General features: G+C 45.5%; 1 protein-coding gene across 1 annotated transcript in view; it reads left to right on the forward strand.

Annotated features, from left to right (window-relative positions):
• The first annotated feature begins 294 nt into the window (after positions 1–294).
• Positions 295–18,417, forward strand: part of PNN (pinin, desmosome associated protein) — a 49,466-nt gene continuing 31,343 nt past the window's right edge. The window contains exon 1 of the mRNA XM_030214612.1: positions 295–422. Coding sequence (XP_030070472.1) covers positions 310–422 — 113 coding nt within the window. The 5' untranslated portion in view covers positions 295–309. The remainder of the gene's footprint in view (positions 423–18,417) is intronic.

The raw sequence follows: 18,417 nt of genomic DNA on the forward strand, positions 1-18,417 counted from the left end.
TCCAATTGAAACAGCTTTAGACTTGTTACAGATAGACCACCAACAATAAAAAAAAAAAAAAAACGACAATGTGGATTCAGCAGCTCATAGGTTTGCTTGCTTTCGGGAAACCGGGCCAATTGGCAACTCTGACGCGGATGACGGCTGCTCTGGGAAGGGGAAACTCAGATTGTCGTAATTGGCTTCCTTTCTTACAATGGATTAGGTAGGCTCACTTCCACTCTTGTTAATTAAACCTCCTTGTTCCTCCTGACCTTTCATTAACGTTTCCTCTTGTCCCGGAAGTACTTTCGGTGTTACAGAGACAAGATGGCGGTGGCAGTGAGAGCATTGCAGGAACAGCTGGAAAAGGCGAAAGAAAGTTTGAAAAATGTAGATGAAAATATACGAAAGTTGACCGGCAGGGATCCAAATGACATTAGGTAAGGTCATAGATAGTTGTCCAGGAGTAGCGGATGTTGGACAGAGTGTCAGCGCGGATCACTATATGGGGGAAGCGGCCACATGGTCGATACGTGAAGTTCCGTCACGATACTGTCGGAGCGACCTGGTGTTTCCTTACGGCAGCTGCTGTGATCACCTTACAGTGTTTTTACATTTGGTGTATACCATCTTTTGCCCTTAGAATTAATTTTCCATTGAGTATTTGTAGTTAATTTAGAAAGTTCTCAGGATTTTAGGCCGCTGCTGTACCTGGGGGAGGAAGGCGGTTAAAGCCAACTCGAGGGGGTGGGGAATAATTGTTGATTTCACAGTACAGAAAAATAGAATCCTTTGTAGTTAGGCACATTATTTGTTTGTTTGATGCATGGAAAACGCAGTCTTAATGTTTTACGTTTGTGCAGTCGGAGGCTTATTGGTGTTTAGGTTTACGTTCACTCCACTTCGTTAGAGCTAAATGCGTTTAAATATATAACTTGACAAATAAGAAAATTCCCTGATAGCGATCAGTGGGGATTTGTTATAGATTTCTTCCCATCGTTTTTTAAAATGTGGTTACGAAGGCTTTTTGTAATTTCGTGTGGGGGGGGGGAGGGAGGTTGCACCAGCAAATGATCTCAGGTAATTTATAGTTGGGTCTTAGGTCTAGTTTGCCTGAACTATGTGGAAAATGGGAGGGGGTGTCAAAGAGTAAGGAAGTCATAGTGGCAATCGGGTGAAGAGAACCAGTTTAGCACTAGCACAGGCAAGATTTGGAGGGGCGCTGCCCACTCCAAGCTATTTATTTAAAAGTTTGAATCTGCCTACAAGTAAGCGGAGTACAAATAACATACATAATATAACACATGACAAGACAGATCCTCATCAGTCCAAGGTCACTAAGGGCCCTGTTTACTAAGCAGCATGTTTTAAATGTGCATTAATCATGTATTTGCCTACAATATCCCTATAGGCACCTACATGGTTAGCGTGCGCACTAAGTGTAGGTGCGCTAAAAACAAGCACCTTAGTAAACAGAGCTCTAAGAGAGAGAGGCTCAACCACACATCTTATAAAAAAAAAATAAAAAGCGTTTTCAAGCCTTTCCTAAATTGTTCTATACCCTGCACATTCTCAGATATGTAGGCAGCCTATAGACCAAGGTATAGCAAATCTGTTGTGTGAAGGTGTGCAGAACACATCTAAAAGATAACTGATGGAGGTGGGAAGTTTGTCATTAAAGGATTTTGATAAGATACTACTTTAAATAGTGTAGTTGGCAGCGAGGTGAAAATCCATTAAAATAAAACTGCTGTTGGTTCTGAAATTTTATTTGGTTTTAAACAGTTCACTAACATTAAGATTCTAAGTCAGGACATAGTTGAAATTTCATCACTATAATGGAGCACCACATTATTTATTTATTGCATTTGTATCCCACATTTTCCCACCTATTTGCAGGCTCAATGTGGCTTACATAGTACCGTGAAGGCGTTTGCCAGCTCCGGTAGAGAAGCAAATACAAAGTGATGTTATAGTCAAATAAGGTTCATATGTTACAGACACATTGGGAATCGTAGAGAAGAATAGTTATATAGCGTTCATTATGAGCTTTAGTTACATTGTGTTGCAGGGTTCAGACACTTAAATTGGGTCGGTAGGGTATGCCTTTTTGAACAGGTTGGTCTTTAGTAATTTCCGGAAGTTGAGATGGTCATATGTTGTTTTCACAGCTTTTGGTAGTGCATTCCACAGTTGTGTGCTTATGTAGGAGAAGCTGGATGCATAAGTTGATTTGTGTTTGAGTCCTTTACAGCTTGGGTAGTGGAGATTTAAGTATGTACGTGTTGATACAACTGTTTCTGGTTGGTAGGTCTATGAGGTGGGTCATGGATCCTGGGGCTTCGCCATAAATAATTTTATGGACCAGGGTGCAGATCTTGAAAGCAATATGTTCTTTGATTGGGAGCCAGTGCAATTTTTCTCGGAGGAGTTTGGCGCGTTCGAATCGCGTTTTTCCAAATATTATTTTATGTATTTATTAGTTGCATTTGTACCCCACATTTTCCCACCTATTTGCAGGCTCAGTGTGGCTTACATAATACTGTAAAGGCGTTCGCCAGTCGGTTGATAACAAATACAGGTTGTATTGTGGTCGAATGAGGTAGATGCGTGAAAATTGTATATTCAGTATGATCATTAGTTGTGCTCTGTTGCTGGGTGTAGGGATTTACGTTGGCTCGGTGGTGTAAGCCTTTTTGAAGAGGTTGGTTTTTAATGATTTTCTGAAGTATAGGTAGTCATGGATTATTTTACAGCTTTTGGGAGTCCATTCCATAGTTGTGCGCTTATGTAGGAGAAGCTGGGTGCTTAAGTTGTTTTGTATTTAAGTCCTTTGCAATTTGGGTAATGTAAGTTTAAGTATGATCTTGATGATCTGTTTCTGGTTGGTAGATCTATAAGGTCTATCATGTATCCTGGGACTACGCCGTGGATAATTTTGTGAATAAAGGTGCAAATTTTGAAGATGATCTGTTCTTTGATCGGGAGCCAGTGCAGCTTTTCTCGGAGGGGTTTAGCACTTTCGAAGCATGATTTACCAAATATCAGCCTGGCAGCTGTATTTTGTGCGGTCTGGAGTTTTTTTTTTTTGCAAGGAGTTCTTTACATCCTGCATAGATTGTGTTGCAGTAATCTGCATGGCTTAGGACCATTGATTGTATTAGGTTGCGAAAGATTTCCCTCGGGAAGAAAGGTTTTATTCATTTAAGTTTCCACATTGAGTAGAACATTTTCTTTATTACGGAGTTTACTTGGCTCTCAAGGGTAAGGTTGCGGTTAATTGTGACGCCGAGCATTGTTAGGCTGTCTGAGGTAGGGAGGGTCTGTTCTAGGGTGTTTATAGTTGTGGGTTTGTACTTGTTGTGTTGAGATGATGAGGCAGTGTGTTTTTTCAGTGTTCAGTTTCAGTTGGAATGAATTTGCCCAGGAGTTCATGGTGATCAGGCCGTCATTGATTTCCTTGGTTATTTATGTCAAGTCATGACTGAAGGAATATAGATTGTGACGTCGCCTGCATAGATGAACGGGTTGAGGTCTCGGTTGGATAGGGACTTTGCCAGTGGGATCATCATCATGTTGAAGAGTATTGGTGATAGTGGTGATCCTTGAGGTACTCCACAGGTAGCTTTCCACGGTAGTGATGTGTTTGAGTTTGATTTTACTCGGTAGGTTCTGGTGGTTAGAAAACCCTTTATCTAGTTAAGTACATTTCCAACAATCCCAAAGTGGCCAAGGAGTATGGCTGCTTGAGTGGTTCAAGTTTCTTATGAGCTGCTCTTATATCCTGCATAGATTCCGTTGCAGTAGTCAGCATGGCTTAGTACCATTGATTGTGTCAGGTTGCGGAATGTTACATGAACTATTGAATAGTGATTTTAAGGGAGGCTATACTATAGTAAGGCATGTGGTCAAAATAAAAGGTGCTTATTTTTCATTAACCCCCCCCCCCCCCCCCCCGTCTAACACAGGAAAGGAAGATAAGGCAAACAAGTTTCTCTTTTTTTTTGAAGGAGCCTGGTTCCTGGGATGTATATTTGCATGTATGGATCTGAAAACAAACTCAACTCTTTCAGAGCCCTCATATTCTCCTTGTTCTGTCTTGAAAATGTAGTATAAGAAGACATCAAGCAACTTATTAGGGATAAACTCGCACACCTTATATCACTTTATTCTTTGGAAAGCTGGTTAAAGATAGATGTAGATCTAAACTAAACACAGTAAAGATATTGCAAAGAAGCTGACTGAAGCCAGTTTATTTGGTTTTTGCCAAAACCAAATCAGTGGCTGTCCTCTACACAAGAATGAGTTGTCACTCCCTCCCCCCTCCCTTGCACTCAAAATGAGCCCTTCCTCACCTCTCCTGGGCCTACTTCTGCCGTGTCCTGTCTTTCGGCAGCCGTTTTGGCGGTGGCGGGGACATGAGCAAGAGCACCTGTGCATCACTACTGTCCCAACCACTTACTAAGACCACTAGGGATGGATGGTAAGCCCAGGGAAGTGGGAGGGGCTTGCTCTGGTTTGGGGGGTGGGAGAGAGAGAGTAAGGGGGGAGGCACCATAAAGTTTTGGTTTCAGCATTTTCGGACAAAACCGAAACAAGACAAACACACATTTTGGACTGGTTTCAGCACTGAAGCCGAAATCAAAATTCAGTCGGCCTCTAGTACTGAACTGTTTTTCGTTTACTTCAAATAACATATTAATTTTCTTTCTAAGCAGTCTGAGTGCATAGAAGGATTCAAAACTGAATATTAATCAGTATGTACTTTGTAGGAGAATTTTTTGTTTTGATTTTCTTCAAAAATACTTTAATTATACTGGAATAGGGGTTTTCAACCCAAAACTCAAGGCAGAGCCAGCTGTTCAAATTTTTGGGATATCCACAATGAATATGTATCAATTCTAATTAACTAATTGGGGGGATTTTTTTTTTAGGTAGTCATACAAAAAACATTTCACTATTCAAGACTACTAATTTATATATAAAAAAATACACATTTGAATATTATAAGTGATACCTCATGTATTATCCTAAACCGTACAACCAATATATATGCAGTCAAGATCACTCTCATCACTATTGATTTCTTCCCAAATCAAACATATAGGAATCAATGTTCATCACTATCAGTGTCTCTAAATCATGTACTTATCTGATGAACATGTCGCATAACACCGCTGTTAATACTGTGGCGAGACCAGTTATGCTTGGACACTGCTATCCTGAAATAGCTGGTCTCCTCAAAGCTTGAAATAATGTAAGACTTTTAATGGCAAATGAAGGAGCTCAAAAGAACTTCTCAATAAAATGTCCAAAATATTCCTGGCAAAGGAGTGGGGGAGGAGTCAACATGGTGGAGATCGTAGCATGGTTCTTTGTGGGGTAAACTATGGTGAAGTGCAAGGGGAAATCATGGGCATACCTGTCGGAACCTATTGGTTCTCCTGCTCTGGTGCAACAGAAGATTTTGAGTTTCACAGTGCCTGCAATTGGCTCGAAGATAGGTGCAGGGGTGCTGTTGGAAGGAGAACGAGAACTTTGTGTCTTTGATGTGACCTTTAGCCTGGAACATCCTGACCCTCCTCCACTACCTGGAATTGCTATTGAGGAGCTCCTGGGTGATAAGCTGGTGGATGCCGAAGTTGCTTCTGCGTGTGAAACTGTACATGGGACTGGGGCACCCATTCCTTTGGCGACAGCGGGGATCGGAGAAACGATTTCCTTTGAGGCTGGTGCTATCAGGAGAGGGCTCGGGCCACTCAAGCTGATATCCAGCTGCCAGTAGGATCTTCCAAATGTTTCGTTCAGAGGAAGAAACTGCAGATAGTCACCTTAGAGGGGTTATGGAATGCTGTAGGTGATGTGGAGGAATCCTTGCTCCAGCATTTGGATTTGTTTCAGCAAGCTTTAGAAGTTCTTTTGTCTCAAGCTACTGGTATAAACATTTTGTGACTCAAGTTGAAACAAACATCTAATGTTGAAAAAGACCTAAAGAAAGTTGAGCAGGATGTGCTTTCAAAATGAAAGAAGTTTAGATGTCATTGATTAAGGACCGAGTAATTACTCATCAAAAACTGGAGACTTTGGAAAACTATGAAAGGAGAGTAAATCTGCGATTTGTTAATTTTCTTAGATCTCCCGTTTTGACACCGGTAGATATACTGAACATAGTAACATAGTAAATGACAGATAAAGACCTGTATGGTCCATCCAGTCTGCCCAATAAGATAAACTCATTTTACATGGTATGTGATACTTTGTATGTATACCCGAGTTTGATTTGTCCTTGCCTTTCTCAGGGCACAGACCATAGAAGTCTGCCCAGTACTGTTCTTGTACTAAGTTCTGATGCTAACATCGAAGCCCCTTAAAATGTACACTCCTGGCCATCCCTATCTATTCAGTCAAGATCAGGGCATAGACCATAGAAGTCTGCCCAGCTCCCATTTTGTTTCTAATTACCAGCATCGCCACCCAATCTCCGCTAAGATTCCACAGAACCATTCCTTCTAAACAGGATTCCATATCATCATGCTGATCAATCCATAGACTGGTGGGTTGTGTCCATCTACCAGCAGGTGGAGATAGAGAGCAATCCTTTTGCCTCCCTATATGTGGTCATGTGCTGCCGGAAACTCCTCAGTATGTTCTCTATCTCAGCAGGTGGTGGTCACACACAGCAGCAGCTCTGGCTAGGCCTCCAAGCCTAATTTTTAGGTTTTGTTGAGTGCCTGAGGTTGAGGGCTCTTCTTGAGCAAGTGCAAACCTGGAGGCCCAGGTCCCTCCTTTTCTCCCCCCTCCCTGGCTCCGTTAAAAAAAAAAAAAATTTTGAACGTCCTTAAGGGCGTTTATTTCGACGTTTATTTAAACGTTTATTGCAGCTACTCACTGGGACACCAGGTCGTTACAGCTCGGAGCAAGAAGCAGGTAATTTTTACCTTTTTATAGCGGGCAGGGGGTTCCCCGATTGATCTCCACGTGGCCTATGGCGTCGGAGGGCGAGGGCGCGAAGAATCGCTTCCCGGACCGCGTGTACGCTTCTAGCGCGGATGCGGGGGTTTTAAAGTCTGATTCGCCCTTGTTGGGTGTCAGTTTGGAGGCCGGTCAGTGTCCCGGGTCTTCCTCCGGCGCGGCGGTTTTTCCCGCCATAAACGCCCATCCCCCGCTGCTCGCCTCCGCCATCTTGGCCGGCCACTCTGCTCGGACGGCTTCTTCTTGGGCCGCCCTTGAGCTGGGAGACGTTCATGCCATGGCCGCCCTTGATTTGGGCGACGGCAAAAAAGCGGCCAAAGTTAAGCGCCGTTCTTCCCGCGCAGCTCCTTCGCGGAGTGTCGCGCCGGACGCCATCTTGGATGCGCAGCATGGTTCTCCCCCGCTCTTGCGAGCGCCGGTTGAGGGTGCGTCTAGGGCTGTGGCCCAGGCTGCTGAATTGCACAGTTTGGGGGGTTTCTCCCCCGATTTTATTTTGCTGCTGCATCAGGCCTTCCTTATGCAGAACGCTGCCCCTTCTCCCTTGTCCGATAAAGGGGTTGAGGCCCCCGGAAGTAAACGCCCTCGGGTGGATGCCCAGGCCTTAGAGGACGCTGTTTCCTCTGATGTAGATGAGGGCAGCGTATCTGAGTTCTCCCAACGGTCCTTTGGGGATTCCTTGGAGGAGACGGATTCCCGCTCGGATGGAGCGGATGACCCTCTGCAGCACGGATCTTTAGATCAGAGGGTTTGCCCAACCTGTTAATGCAGGCCATGAGCATTTTGAAGATTTCCTCTCCGGAGGACGTCTCTCCCTCAGCCCCTGTTGGCTCCGCCATTATGCTGGGTCGAAGCGCCCCCTAGAACCTTCCACGTGCATGATGCCATGCACACCTTAATTTCGGCTCAATGGGATGTCCCGGAAGCGAGCCTCAAAGTGGCTAGGGCTATGTCCCGCCTCTATCCTTTGCCTGAAAGTGAGCGTGAGGCCTTTATTTGGCCTACCGTGGATTCTTTAATCACTGCGGTGACTAAGAAATCGGCGTTGCCGGTGGAAGGTGACACGGCCCTAAAGGACGCCCAAGACAGAAGATTGGAAGCGGCTTTAAGGTCGTCCTTCGAGGCGGCTGCCTTAAGTTTGCAGGCCTCAGTTTGCGGCTCCTATGTGGCCAGGGCGTGCCTGACGATGGTGCAGCGGGCTTCCCCCTCGGATCCTTCCTTGAGGGCTGGACTGGCCGGCCCTGGAATCGGGCTTGCTTATTTGGCACTTACTGTATGATGTCTTGAGAGCCTCGGCTAAAGGCATGGCTCAGACAGTCTCTGCGCGGCGCTGGCTTTGGCTGAAACATTGGTCTGCGGACCACGCCTCTAAGTCCCGCCTGGCTAAGTTGCCTTTTAAAGGCAAGCTGCTCTTTGGGGTCGAGCTGGACAAAATCGTGACCGATCTCGGCACGTCTAAGGGCAAGAGGTTACCAGAGGTCAGGGCTCGGGCCAGTGCTCGCCCCGGTATCTCCAGAGGACGGTTTCAAAAGCCCGTCGGTACCCGCCGCCCGGGCAAGTCGGGCTCCTCTGCCCCCTCTTCCTTCAAAGGAACTTCTCCCCCAAGCAGCATTCCTTTCGCAGAGACCGCCGTCCCGGAGGTACGCCCTCCGGTCCTCCCCAGGGTCTCGTACCCAATGACGGGTCCTGGTCCATGGCCCAGTGCAGATTGGAGGACGCCTGTCCTCGTTTCTGGGCGATGGACTAAAGTAACTTCAGACGCTTGTGCTGGAAGTCATCAGAGACGGCTACAAGTTAGAGTTCTGCCGACCCTTAAGAGACGGGTTTGTACTCTCTCCCTGCAAGTCTCCGGTCAAAGCTGTGGCAGTGCAGCAGACCCTTGGACAACCTGATCCGCCTGGGTGCGGTCATTCCGGGTGCCAGAAAATCAGACTGGCAAGGGATGTTACTCCATTTACTTTGTAGTACCAAAGAAAGGAGGTTCTGTCCGGCCTATCCTCGACCTCAAAGGGGTCAATCGGGCCTTGAAAGTGCGGCACTTTCGCATGGAGACTCTCCGCTCTGTTATAGCGGCAGTGAAGGCAGGAGAGTTCTTGGCTTCCTTGGACATCAAGGAAGCGTACCTGCATATTCCCATCTGGCCTCCTCATCAACGCTTTTTGCAGTCCTGGGCCGACACTTCCAGTTCAGAGCCCTCCCTTTCGGGTTGGCTACTGCTCCCGCGGACCTTCTCCAAAGTAATGGTGGTCATCGCGGCCTTCCTGCAAAAGGAAGGAGTACAAGTCCATCCTTATCTGGACGACTGGTTGATCCGAGCCCCCTCTTATGCAGAGTGCGGCAAAGCTGTGGACCGGGTGGTTGCTCTTTTGAGCTCCCTGGGGTGGATCATCAACTGGGAGAAGAGCCGGTTGCGCCCGACTCAGTCCCTGGAGTATCTGGGAGTTCGATTCGACACCCAAGTGGGCAGAGTGTTCCTGCCAGACAACACGGATTGTCAAGCTTCAGGCTCAGGTGGACCAGTTCCTAGTAGCCTCTCCTATGTCGGGCTTGGGACTATGTGCAGCTGTTGGGCTCTATGACGGCCACGATGGAAGTAGTGCCCTGAGCCAGGGCCTCATATGAGACCACTACAACACTCTCTGCTGCAGCGCTGGACTCCGATGTCAGAGGATTATGCTGTGCGCCTTCCCTTGGACCCAGCAGTGCGCAAGGCGCTGAGCTGGTGGATGCAGACAGACAAGTTGTCTGCGGGAATGCCTCTGGTGACCCCGGAGTGGATTGGTCGTCACGACGGACCCTCTTTGTCGGGCTGGGGAGCCCACTGCTTGGGAAGGACAGCGCAGGGCTCTGGTCTCCTGCAGAGGCAAAGTGGTCTATCAACCCTCCTGGAACTCAGAGCCATTCGGATTGGCGCTTTTGGAGTTCATCCCGTACTGCGTTGAAGCCAGTACGGGTTCCCTGTCCGGACAATGCCACGGCTGTGGCCTAGTCAACCGCCAGGGAGGTACCAAGAGCGCCCTCTAGCCAAGGAGGCCATGAATCTATGCCAGTGGGTGGAAGCGAACCTGGAAAAGCTGTCAGCGGCCCACATTGCCGGAGTTCATGAATATCAAGGCGGACTTTCTCAGTCGCCATACCTTGGAGCCGGAGATGTGGCAGCTATCTCAGGCGTTCTTGGACATCACGAAGCGCTGGGGCCAGCCGAGCCCTAGATCGATGGCGTCATCGGCCAATTGCCAAGTGCCACGCTTTTCAGCAGAGGACGGGACCCTCGATCCCTGGGAGTAGATGCTCTCTCCAGCAGTGGCCGACACAAGAGCTTCTCTATGTGTTCCCGCCCTGGCCCATGTTGGGCAGGGTGCTAGACCGGGTGCAAAGCATCCGGGCCGGATAATCCTGGTGGGCCCGGACTGGCCCGACGTCCCTGGTATGCGGACTTGATCAGGCTCTCAATCGACGATCCTCTGCGACTGCCAGTGGAGCAGGGCCTGTTACATCAGGGTCCCGTGGTGATGGAGGATCCCTCCCCCTTTGGTCTTACGGCCTGGCTATTGAGCGGCAGCGTTCGAGAAAGAAGGGCTTCTCAGACAAGTCATACGCCACTATGCTGAAGCGAGGAAGCGCTCTAACTTCTACTGCTTACGCCAGGGTTTGGCGTATCTTTGCAGCGTGGGTGAAGCAGGCTCACATTTCTCCTTCACTGCGTCCAATTCTTCAGTGTTGGCGTTCCTGCAATAAGGTTCTGAGAAAGGCCTGTCGCTAAGTTCCCTTAAAGTCCAGGTAGCAGCTCTGGCTTGCTTCAGGGGGCCGCCTGAAGGGTGTTTCCCTGGCTTCACAGCCAGATGTGGTGCGCTTTCTCAAGGGAGTTATCACCTGCGCCCTCCTCTGTACTCAGTGGTGCCTGCGTGGAATCTCAACCTGGTGCTAAGAGCATTGCAGAAGCCGCCTTTTGAACCCTTGTCGAGGGCATCTCTGAAAGACCTGACGTGGAAAGCAGTCTTTTGGTGGCTATCACTTCAGCCAGAAGAGTTTCCGAGCTCCAGGCACTCTCATGTCGAGAGCCTTTTCTGCAGTTCACTGAGCAGGAGTGACTATTCGCACAGTGCCTTCCTTCCTGCCCAAGAGTGTTTCTCGCTTCCATGTGAATCAGCAGCTCTGTCTCCCTTCCTTTCGTAGGGAGGACTACCCAGAGGAATACTCTGCTCTCAAATATCTGGATGTGAGACGTGTCATCATCAGATACTTGGAAGTGACCAATGATTTCCGGAAATCGGATCATCTGTTGTCCTGTTTGCAGGTCCTCGTAAGGGTCTGCAGGCTGCTAAGCCTACAGTGGCAAGATGGGTCCAAGGAAGCCATTGCAGCGGCTTATGTGGCCGCGGGGAAGGTGCCGCCTATCCAGCTGAAGGCTCACTCCACTAGAGCTCAGGCGGCCTCGATGGCAGAGGCCGGGTCCGTCTCCTTGGAAGAGATTTGCAAGGCGGCAACTTGGGCTTCGGCCCATACCTTCTCCAGGCATTACCGCTTGACTGTGGCTGCTCGGGCGGAGGCCCGGTTTGGAGCTTCAGTGTTGCGGTCAGGGATTTCTATGTCCCGCCCTGGGTGAGTACTGCTTCGGTACATCCCACCAGTCTATGGATTGATCAGCTATGATTAATGGAAAGAAAATTATCAGGTATGATACATAATTTTACCTTCCATATCATCATGCTGATCAATCCATAGCCCCTCCCAGATATCTGTACTGTTTATATTCTGGTTGCATTTCAGGTTCAAGTTTAGTCTTCAGTTCCTGTTCAGGAGGACTTCGTGTTCAAGTTTTTCAATGAATTCTTCAAGAGTTGAGACGAGTTTGTGTTACAGTGAGCTGCTGCATTCCTCTCCCCTCCGTTTTACGGGGCTGGATTGAGACTTAAATTCTGCCGGCGCTCCCTCCCGCTTCGTGCGGCAGTAGGGCAGCTTTGTACCCCTCCCGCTTCGGCGGTGGTTAGGGTCAGTCAGCTCCTCCCGCGGTTGCGGTTGCAGGATAAGCCAGATCCCCCCGCATCGGCGGGTGTGGTGTCCCTCCCCGCTCCGCGGGGGTGAGCTGGACGGATTCCCCTCCCCCACTTGTGTGGGGATGAGCTGGGTTAATTCCCCTCCCCCGCTTCGGCGGTGGTGAGCTGGGCAGAGTGTCCCTTCGTGGGTGTAATTCTCTAAGTGCTGAGTCCTGCGGATGGAGCTTTGATATCGACATACTGAGGAGTTTCCGGCAGCACATGACCACATATAGGGAGGCAAAAGGATTGCTCTCTATCTCCACCTGCTGGTAGATGGACACAACCCACCAGTCTATGGATTGATCAGCTATGATTAATGGAAAGAAAATTATCAGGTATGATACATAATTTTACCTTCCTTTGTGTTTATCCCATGCATTTTTGAATTCCATTACCGTTTCATCTCCACCACCTCCCGCGGGAGGGCATTCCACATATCCACCACTCTTTCCGTGAAAAAATACTTCTGACATTAGTCCTGAGTCTGCTCCCCTTCAATCTCAATTAATGTCCTCTAGTTCTACTGCTTTCCCGTCTCCAGAAAAGGTTTGTTTGTGGATTACTACCTTTTTAAATATTTAAAATGTCTGTATCATATCACCCCTGTTTCTCCTTTCCTCAAAGGTATATATGTTCAGGTCAGCAAGTCTTTCGTACGTTTGCAACACAAATCCCATACCATTTTCGTAGCTTTTCTTTGCACCGCTTCCAGTCTTTTTACATCTTTAGCCAGATACGGCCTCCAAAACTGAACACAATACTCCAAGTGGGGCCTCACCAACGACTTGTAGAGGGGCATCAACACCTCCTTTCTTCTGCTGGTTATGCCCCTCTCTGCACAGCCTAGCATCCTTCTGGCCATGGCCGTCGCCTTGTTGGATTGTTTCTTCACCTTCAGATCCTCCAACACCAACACCCCAAGGTCTCTCTCCTGAATCGAGCTTACTAATCTCTCCCCTCCTATCCGGTATCTTTCTTTGGGTTTCCGCACCCCACGTGCATCACGCTACACTTCTTGGCATTAAATTTTAACTGGTAAAGAAGTTATAGAAACCAAAAACATATGGTAAACAGATATCGGACAAAGAACTACTACTACTATTTAGCATTTCTATAGCGCTACAAGGCGTACGCAGCGCTGCACAAACATAGAAGAAAGACAGTCCCTGCTCAAAGAGCTTACAATCTAATAGACAAAAAATAAATAAAGTAAGCAAAACAAATCAATTAATGTGAACGGGAAGGAAGAGAGGAGGGTAGGTGGAGGCGAGTGGTTACAAGTGGTTACGAGTCAAAAGCAATGTTAGAGGTGGGCTTTCAGTCTAGATTTAAAGGTGGCCAAGGATGGGGCAAGACGTAGGGGCTCAGGAAAACGTTCTATTTTTGGATTTTTCATATATATGCAGTGTATAATATTATATTGTGCTCAGTTTTTTTTGGTGTATTACAATGACCCAAAGACTCAGGATGTGTAAAAAAACACCTTACCGACATCATCGCACACCCTGCCTCCAACCTAAACGTAGCACTCCAGTACTAGAGTAGTTTCTAAAAAAGAAAAATAATAATAATGAAATACCAGCTACTTAGCTTAGGTGGATTTCAGAGGGCGGAATAGTTCAGCAGTCTCAATGTTGTTGACATATCAAGAGGTAAAGTGAGGTCCCGGTCAATGCAATACAATTTTTAAAAATAAACAATTAGTGCATGATTACTCCATCAATCTTGTGATCCGTGTCCAAAGTTCCCTACATGGGCCATGCCTAAAGAACCGCATCTTCAGGGGAACTGATCTGTAGAAAATAGATATAAAAAATAGATATAAAAAATGAATAAAACAAAATTACTAATATTGTAAAAAAATGAGAGACACAACTCAAATATTTTTAAAATTCAATCAAAATATGTTCCAAAATCCATGAAAACACATGAAATATATTATAGTTTTTCACTTACAGTTCGGCGAGAACCAGGAAGGAGCTTCATCCAACCCGATAAGAAACCTGCAAAAAACGCCCACGCGTGTGCAGTGTTTAAATAGGTTATCAGCTGATTTACAAGCGCGGGAAAAAAAGTTTTAGTTATTTCACGTCAGTGCTTGCCACTCTATTTCCCTATTAAGGCCACTAGGGGCCACTGTTTGTCAACGATAAATTCTTGTTCTTTCCTGAGGAGAATCCGTGGTACATCACCCCCCCCCCCCCCAAAGGCAAGTTAATCTGTGTAAGAACTACAAATCTTAATCTGTGATAGTGTGTTGAGCTTGTGTCCAGTGGTCTACCAGCGGTGCTTCACGTTTGAAGTTCCTCAAGTTGCTTAGATGCTCGCCAATTCTTTGTTTAATTCGTCTATTAGTATGTCCTATGTACCATTTAGTACAGGGGCATACAATACCATAGACAACTTGAGAAGAGTTACAATCCATGGAATGACGGAGAAAGAAAGGTTTACCAGTGCTGGGGTTAGAAAGCACTGTAGTATGCTAGGCATACTGGCACTATACACACCTTCCACAACTTCTGTGACCATTCGTTGCAGACGTGATAGAAATCCGGGGGGATGGATTAACTGAAGACAAGATCTCACCCAGATTATGATCTCTTGTGTAGGCAAACATCGGTACTTGGTCAAATCCTAGAGAAGCTAGCATTGGCCAATGTTTACAAATTATATTTCTGATGGCAGTTGTTTGGTAGGAATGGGGCAATATACAGACGATTCACCAGACAGTGTCGATGAGCATTCATGGCTCTCTTGAATGCCCTCTTTATTACTCTGTTAGGGTATGCTGGGGTCTTGAAACTACTGTACAGACTGAAGCACTTTTTTGAGGATGACAGTTTTTAATACGTAGAAATTGGCCTACTGGGATCCCATTCTTAGAGGCCAAGGGGTGAAAACTGTGGTAGTGTAACAACGTATTGGAATCGGTCACTTTACAATATACCCCCGTAGCAAACTTCCAATCTTGTATTTGTATGGTAATGTACAAATAAACAATTAGTGCATGATTACTCCATCAATCTTGTGATCAATGTCCAAAGTGTCCTACATTGGCTATGTTTCGCCTAAAGAACAGCGTCTTCAGGGGAACTGATCTGTAGAAAATAGATATAAAAATGAATAAAACAAAATAATGTAAAAAAAATGAGACACACAACGCAAAATATTGGCCTCCTATCAGTGATTCAAATTTAATATGAATATCAACTGAATTTAGATATTGAAAAAATTGCTGAAGTAGATTCTGAGTACCAGTCCATATAAAGATGACGTCATCAATAAACCGTTTCCACAATGCAATGTTGGAAAAGAACCTGGATGGATACAAAAACTTCTCCTCAAAATCCTACTACTACTACTATTTAGCATTTCTATAGCGCTACTACTACTACTACTACTACAGGCATACGCAGCGCTGCACAAACATAGAAGAAAGACAGTCCCTGCTCAAAGAGCTTACAATCTAATAGACAAACTGTCTTCAAACTGAAAATGATTTTTGCGTATTATAATTTCTGTTAATTCTGAAGATTCACTTTTTTTTTATGCCTGCAACATTGTTAATTTTCATCTTCAACAGCTCAAAATATCCCTAGAAAAAGTGAATCTTCTGAATGATTTAACAAATTATAATACGCAAAAATCATTTTCGGTTTGAAGACTTTAAACTTTTTCTGCAAACTCATTGAATAGCAATGGGTGCGACCGTTGCACTCACCATTGCGTGCCTTTATATAGCGGATTTTGAGAAGTTTTTGTATCCATCCAGGTTCTTTTCCAACATTGCATTGTGGAAACGGTTTATTGATGATGTCATCTTTATATGGACTGGTACTCAGAATCTACTTCAGCAATTTTTTCAATATCTAAATTCAGTTGATACTCATATTAAATTTGAATCACTGATAGGAGGCCAATCAATCAACTATTTGGACATTACCATACAAATACAAGATGGGAAGTTTGCTACGGGGGTATATTGTAAAGTGACCGATTCCAATACGTTGTTACACTACCACAGTTTTCACCCCTTGGCCTCTAAGAATGGGATCCCAGTAGGCCAATTTCTACGTATTAAAAACTGTCATCCTCAAAAAAAGTGCTTCAGTAACTCAGCGATAGATCTGTACAGTAGTTTCAAGACCCCAGCATACCTAACAGAGTAATAAAGAAGGCATCAAGAGAGCCATGAATGCTGATCGACACTGTCTGGTGAATTGTCTGTATATTGCCCCATTCCTGCCAAACAACTGCCATCAGAAATATAATTTGTAAACATTGGCCAATGCTAGCTTCTCTAGGATTTGACCAAGTACCGATGTTTGCCTACACAAGAGATCATAATCTGGGTGAGATTCTGTCTTCAGTTAATCCATCCCCCCAGATTTCTATCACGTCTGCAACGAATGGTCACAGAAGTTGTGGAAGGTGTGTGTACTGCCAGTATGCCTGGCACACTACAGTGGTTTCTAACCCCAGCACTGGTAAACCTTTCTTTCTCCGTCATTCCACAGATTGTAACTCTTCTCAAGTTGTCTATGGCAGGGGTAGGCAACTCTGGTCCTCGAGAGCCGCAGGTCAGGTTTTCAGGATATCCACAATGAATATGCAGGAGATAGATTTGCAAGCACTGCCTCCATGGTATGCAAATCTATCTCCTGCATATTAATTGTGGATGTCCTGAAAACCTGACCTGCCTGCGGCTCTCGAGGACCGGAGTTGCCTACCCCTCTATGGTATTGTATGCCCCTGTACTAAATGGTACATAGGACATATTAATAGACGAATTAAACAAAGAATTGGCGAGCATCTAAGCAACTTGAGGAACTTCAAACGTGAAGCACCGCTGGTAGACCACTGGACAGAAGCTCAACACACCATCACAGATTTAAGATTTGTAGTTCTTACACAGATTAACTTGCCTTTGGGAGGTGATGTACCACGGATTCTCCTCAGGAAAGAACAAGAATTTATTTATCGTTGGCAAACAGTGGCCCCTAGTGGCCTTAATAGGGAAATAGAGTGGCAAGCACTGACGTGAAATAACTAAAACTTTTTTTCCTGCGCTTGTAAATCAGCTGATAAATTATTTAAACACTGCATATGCATGGGCGTTTTTTTGCAGGTTTCTTATCGGGTTGGATGAAGCTCCTTCCTGGTTCTCACCGAACTGTAAGTGGAAAAATTATAATATATTTCATGTGTTTTCATGGATTTTGGAACATATTTTGATTGAATTAAAAAAAAATATATTTTGAGTATCTATTTTCTACAGATCAGTTCCCCTGAAGACGCTGTTCTTTAGGCGAAACATGGCCCATGTAGGGAACTTTGGACACTGATCACAAGATTGATGGAGTAATCATGCACTAATTGTTTATTTTTAAAAATTGTATTGCATTGACCGGGACCTCACTTTACCTCCTGATATGTCAACAACATTGAGACTGCTGAACTATTCCGCCCTCTGAAATCCACCTAAGCTAAGTAGCTGGTATTTCATTATTATTATTTTTCTTTTTTAGAAACTACTCTAGTACTGGAGTGCTACGTTTAGGTTGGAGGCAGGGTGTGCGATGATGTCGGTAAGGTGTTTTACACATCCTGAGTCTTTGGGTCATTGCAATACACCAAAAAAAACTGAGCACAATATAATATTATATACTGCATATATATGAAAAATCCAAAAATAGAACGTTTTTTGTAGTTGTTTGTCTGATATCTGTTTACCATATGTTTTTGGTTTCTATAACTTCTTTACCAGTTGAGTCATTAGAAACCGTTTTTCTAGGAAACCCAGAATTTTGAATATTAAATTTTAACCGCCAGACCCTCGACCATTCTTCTAACGTTGGGAGATCCCTTCTCATCATTTCTACTCCCTCCAGGGTATCCACTCTTGGCTATTTTCGTGTCATCCGCAAAAGGGCATACCTTTCCTTCCAACCCTTCAGCAATATCTCCCACAAATATATTAAACAGAATAGGCCCCAGCATCGACCCCTGAGGAACTCCACTGCTCACCTTCCTTTCCTCCGAGCAGATTCCATTTACCACCACCCTCTGCCACCTGTCGGTCAACCAGTTTCTTATCCAGTTCACTACTTTCGGTCCTAAGTTCAACCCTTTCAGCTTATTCACGAGTTTTCTGTAGGGGACTGTATCAAAGGCTTTGCTGAAGTCCAAGTAGATTACATCTAGTGCACATCCCTCATCCAGTTATTTGGTCACCCAGGATTTTCCTTTTGTGAAGCCATGTTGCCTCGGGTCCTGTAACCCGTCGGTTTCTAGAAAGTTAACTATCCTTTCTTTCAGCAGCGACTCCATTATTTTTCCTACCACCGACGTGAGACTTACTGATCTGTAGTTTCCCACTTCTTTATGTTTGTGCAGCGCTGCATATGCCTTGTAGCGCTATAGAAAT

Source organism: Microcaecilia unicolor, chromosome 9, assembly GCF_901765095.1.
Source record: "Microcaecilia unicolor chromosome 9, aMicUni1.1, whole genome shotgun sequence".
NCBI classification, from domain to species: Eukaryota; Metazoa; Chordata; class Amphibia; order Gymnophiona; family Siphonopidae; genus Microcaecilia; species Microcaecilia unicolor.